Source organism: Poecilia latipinna, unplaced genomic scaffold, assembly GCF_001443285.1.
Source record: "Poecilia latipinna isolate Pla-1442-1.1 unplaced genomic scaffold, P_latipinna-1.0 Scaffold118, whole genome shotgun sequence".
Taxonomy (NCBI): domain Eukaryota; kingdom Metazoa; phylum Chordata; class Actinopteri; order Cyprinodontiformes; family Poeciliidae; genus Poecilia; species Poecilia latipinna.
In genome coordinates, this window is record NW_015112734.1 from 143003 (window position 1) to 146785 (window position 3783).

General features: G+C 33.0%; 1 protein-coding gene across 1 annotated transcript in view; it reads right to left on the reverse strand.

Annotated features, from left to right (window-relative positions):
* The window catches only part of mpv17l2 (MPV17 mitochondrial inner membrane protein like 2), an 18420-nt gene that overhangs the window by 4167 nt on the left and 10470 nt on the right, over positions 1–3783 (reverse strand). Inside the window, exons 4-5 of the mRNA XM_015028239.1 lie at positions 3518–3627; positions 800–928 (exon numbers count right to left, since the gene is read on the reverse strand). Of these exons, the coding sequence (XP_014883725.1) occupies positions 800–928; positions 3518–3627 (239 nt within the window). The remainder of the gene's footprint in view (positions 1–799; positions 929–3517; positions 3628–3783) is intronic.

Below are 3783 nucleotides of genomic sequence, written 5' to 3' on the forward strand. Positions count from 1 at the left end.
TAAAAATAAGAAGGACACAAACCAGTTAATCAGAACAAGATATTTATGGAGTAAAATGTTTTCTTTATTCATGTCAGGGCTGATTAATATATTATAATATAAGTGATTCAGCAGATATAAAAATTATTACATATTTTTTGTTTGTTTTAAATATCTGCCAAACTGTTGAAACCTAAAATCGCTGCTAAGCAAGTTACTCAGCAGGCCGTTGCTAGGCAACCAAAAGTTACTCCACAGGCTGTTGCTAGGTAACCAAAGAGTGTGGCAGTTAGTCTTTCTTTTGCTTCCATCTCCCAGAATGCTCTGCGGTTCTGGATCAGAGTATTATTTATTGATATTCATGTGTCTATTGCGACATATATCGATATTGATTTATTGCCCAGCCCTAATTCATGTTTAAATCTGCCTTAATTGTTTTATGATAAATGTTTTCATAAATTCTTTTCTAATTTTTTAATATTGGTAGTTTTGGATTTTAATCATTTGTGTTTTGCTGTCAGTTTTGGCCAAGAATCTCCTGAAAAAGAGATTTTTAAACTCAGTGAGACATAAATGAATAAATAAAGGTTACATACATACAATAATATGAAAAAGAAACGCTGAAAGACTCTAAAAGATCCAAGAACTATTAATTTAAATAATTTTAAAAGATGAAAAAAAAAACTAATTTAATTTCCCTTTAGCATCAAGAAAGTATTTTTAAATTTGAATTAAAATAATGTCCTAATCTGATGAAGGAAGAATTTGAAACTTTCACACGGTACTGTAAAAAAAAATTAATTAAAAAAGAATCACTCACTCTGTGTTTAAGATATGAGAGGTAGGTGTCCCATCCTAACGTGACAAAGTTAATGTACACGACACGAAACTTGGGCGACAGAAAGTAAAAGTTAATCGCCTGCGCAGCGGGCCAAACACACCAGTCCATCTGCCGGAAAAACACAGAGAACAAAACCAACAGATTAGCAGAGCAAACACCATTTACGAGACAAAAGGAGGGAAAAAGCCTGGCACAATAAAAACAACGCAGCTCTGGTTGTGTTTGATTTATGCTGTTCGTAGATGAACCAGGACTTCTTTACATAAACCCAAACTGCAATTAAGAAAAATGCTTCCAAGCATGACAATGACCAAAAAAGTTTAAGCTAAATATTAGATTCTTTCATGAATTATTTCTGTATTTTATCTGTTCATAAACCTAAATATATACAGCACTTTTTTGTAGTTTTGCATAAACTTATTAAAAGAGATATTAATAAAAGCTCCACAGTAGCAACAGAGTAATTGGATGTTATAGAGGGACAGCGGCTGCAGAGATAAATGTGAAAAACCTAAAGTAGGAATTAAAATGTCAGCATGTTCAGCAACTGGAACATTTTTACATTAACAAGGTTTCCACTTCCAATTTCTTTTGCTCTGAGGAGATGGAGCTACATATTTAACCCTAAACTATTACATTTTGTTGATTACAACCACAACTTTCAATGTACATAATGTTTTAGACCAGACCATTACTATGAAGGTGGTCAACATTTTACTTCTTAAAAAATATTGTAAGAGTGACAGATATTTGCTTTTAGCTGCCCTGAATCAACATTTTGCAGAAACATCTTTGGCTCCAATTACAGCTGCAGCTCTTCATCAGATTTAGTTCCAGACTTTGACTAGACTCTCTTAACACTTGAATAATATGGTTTGACTTTAACAGTTAGATAAAATATTTTGAACTGTGCCGTAACACCTTGATGAAATGAATACTTTTTCAAGGTCTTCTAAATCCTCATGTTTTATTTTTATACTGTATCAAAGCAGATGATCGTTGGCAAAGGTTCTGCAAAGATCAAACTGATAGCACTCCACAGATAAATGCAGTTTGTTGTCCTGACATCAACTATGTGGCTTCGCAAAGATTTCCCAGATATGACGAGTTGCCATGGCGATCCTCTGGGAACCTTAAAGTTGTTCCAGAGAGAGAGGTCAACTAGAGGTCAACCACAGCTGATTAGTATTATTTCCTTTCTGAAGCTAGTTTCCAGCGTGGAAAACTACTCCCACTTCTTCAGAATTACAACTAGAGGAAACGTTGTTGTTTACAGCCTGCAGCTTTTCCAGGATGTTGCTTCAAATGTATTTATTTCACTTTGGACTCCAAAAAATTCAGGATGTGATGAGAAACAGAATATAAAGCCTGCTCATCTGGATGCATTTATTATCTGGAGGTGACTTAACATAACTGAGCAATTTATTTTTGTTTTTTATCAGATATAGAGCTTTAAACATTATTAGATAATGCAAAAAAGGGAGAAAAACTACATTTTTCATTGTTTCTATTTTTTAAACTTGTGTTCTGATCAAAAGCAAAGAGAAGAAATTTTTTTTATGTATTTTATATAACATAAAATTCACAGAGTGATCTTCTTTTGTTAGTTAAGAGTCAAAAATGTGTAAGTAATCTCAGCTCTGTGATCTTGTCCACATGTGGCTCTCTGGACCCGCTGCTGCGGCTCTCACAAAACCAAAAAGGAAATGTTTCTGATTATGGATGCAAGAAGACATGATTGTTTTAGAAGTTTTCATGTATGTTCTTACGCAAAACTTGCATTAAATATCTACCAAGATTATTATAGTTAACTAAAGCCAAAGAAACTGTTTTTTCAGTTTTGTTAACTGAAATAAATAAAAGTGATAAAGGTGAAAAAGTATAACTAAATGTAACAGAATTGTGTGTTTATAAAACAAACATAATTCAATTATTGAAACAATATCCTTCGTTTTTGTATTTATGAATGTATTATCTGTTTGAAGTGACTTTTGTTGTTCGCCCCCCCACCTCCACAAAAGCAATTTACGTCAGTTACGACATTCCATACTTTTTATCTGTGCCATTTGCGCTAGTTCGCAAAATGGCGACAGCAAAAATTGGGATAAAACATTAGAAACAGTTGGCTGTTTCTAATGTAACAACAATTTAATTTAATCCATTTTTTGAAAATGTTATCAAAAACATTTTCAAAAATGCTTTTTTTATAACATTTTTATCAAAAAAATTTTATCAAACATTTTTACTCAATACTCTGCTGAGTATTCATTACCCAATCATAGTATAAAAAACTAAAAGCACTATAACCAATAAAAACTAAACTAAACCTTTTTTAACCAGCAAAAACTAGCATACACACTAAAAACAAACAAAATAAAAGATAAACTAAACCCTAAAACTATTTTAACCAACAGACATTTAAAAGCTTCATGCTACCTATAGTTCTACATTTCCATTTTAATAGAAAAGGCAAATATTCTACTTTTAATTTGTATTAGAGGATCCATTTTGTTCTTAAATCTGAAAATGGAAACACATTTTTGCTTTATATCTTAGCTTTCATAATAAAACATTTTACTCTGTGTTACTCTCTCTCTTTCTCTCGATGAGTTTTATTTTGTAGCAGTGGGGTGAAAAGTGTTTCTTCGAATGGAAAAGGTTGCTGACCCTGTCTGAGACACTTCCAGGTGAACTTGCCTTATAAAACTCCCAGAACTTTCCTCTAAACTCCGCCCATCCGTCTGATAAAGAGCGTCCCTGCAGCAGATCCATACCTGTGCAAAACCAGACAAGGGTCAGCCACAATCCTCATTAAAGTCGGCATCAGATAAGGTCCAAAACACGAGCAATGAACTTGAACATGACTGAAAACGTCAGTAAGATCCAAAACAATTTATCACAAACGTCCTTTGAACTCCATTTAACTCATCTCACCTACAACTTTACATACAACCTTTGACTCA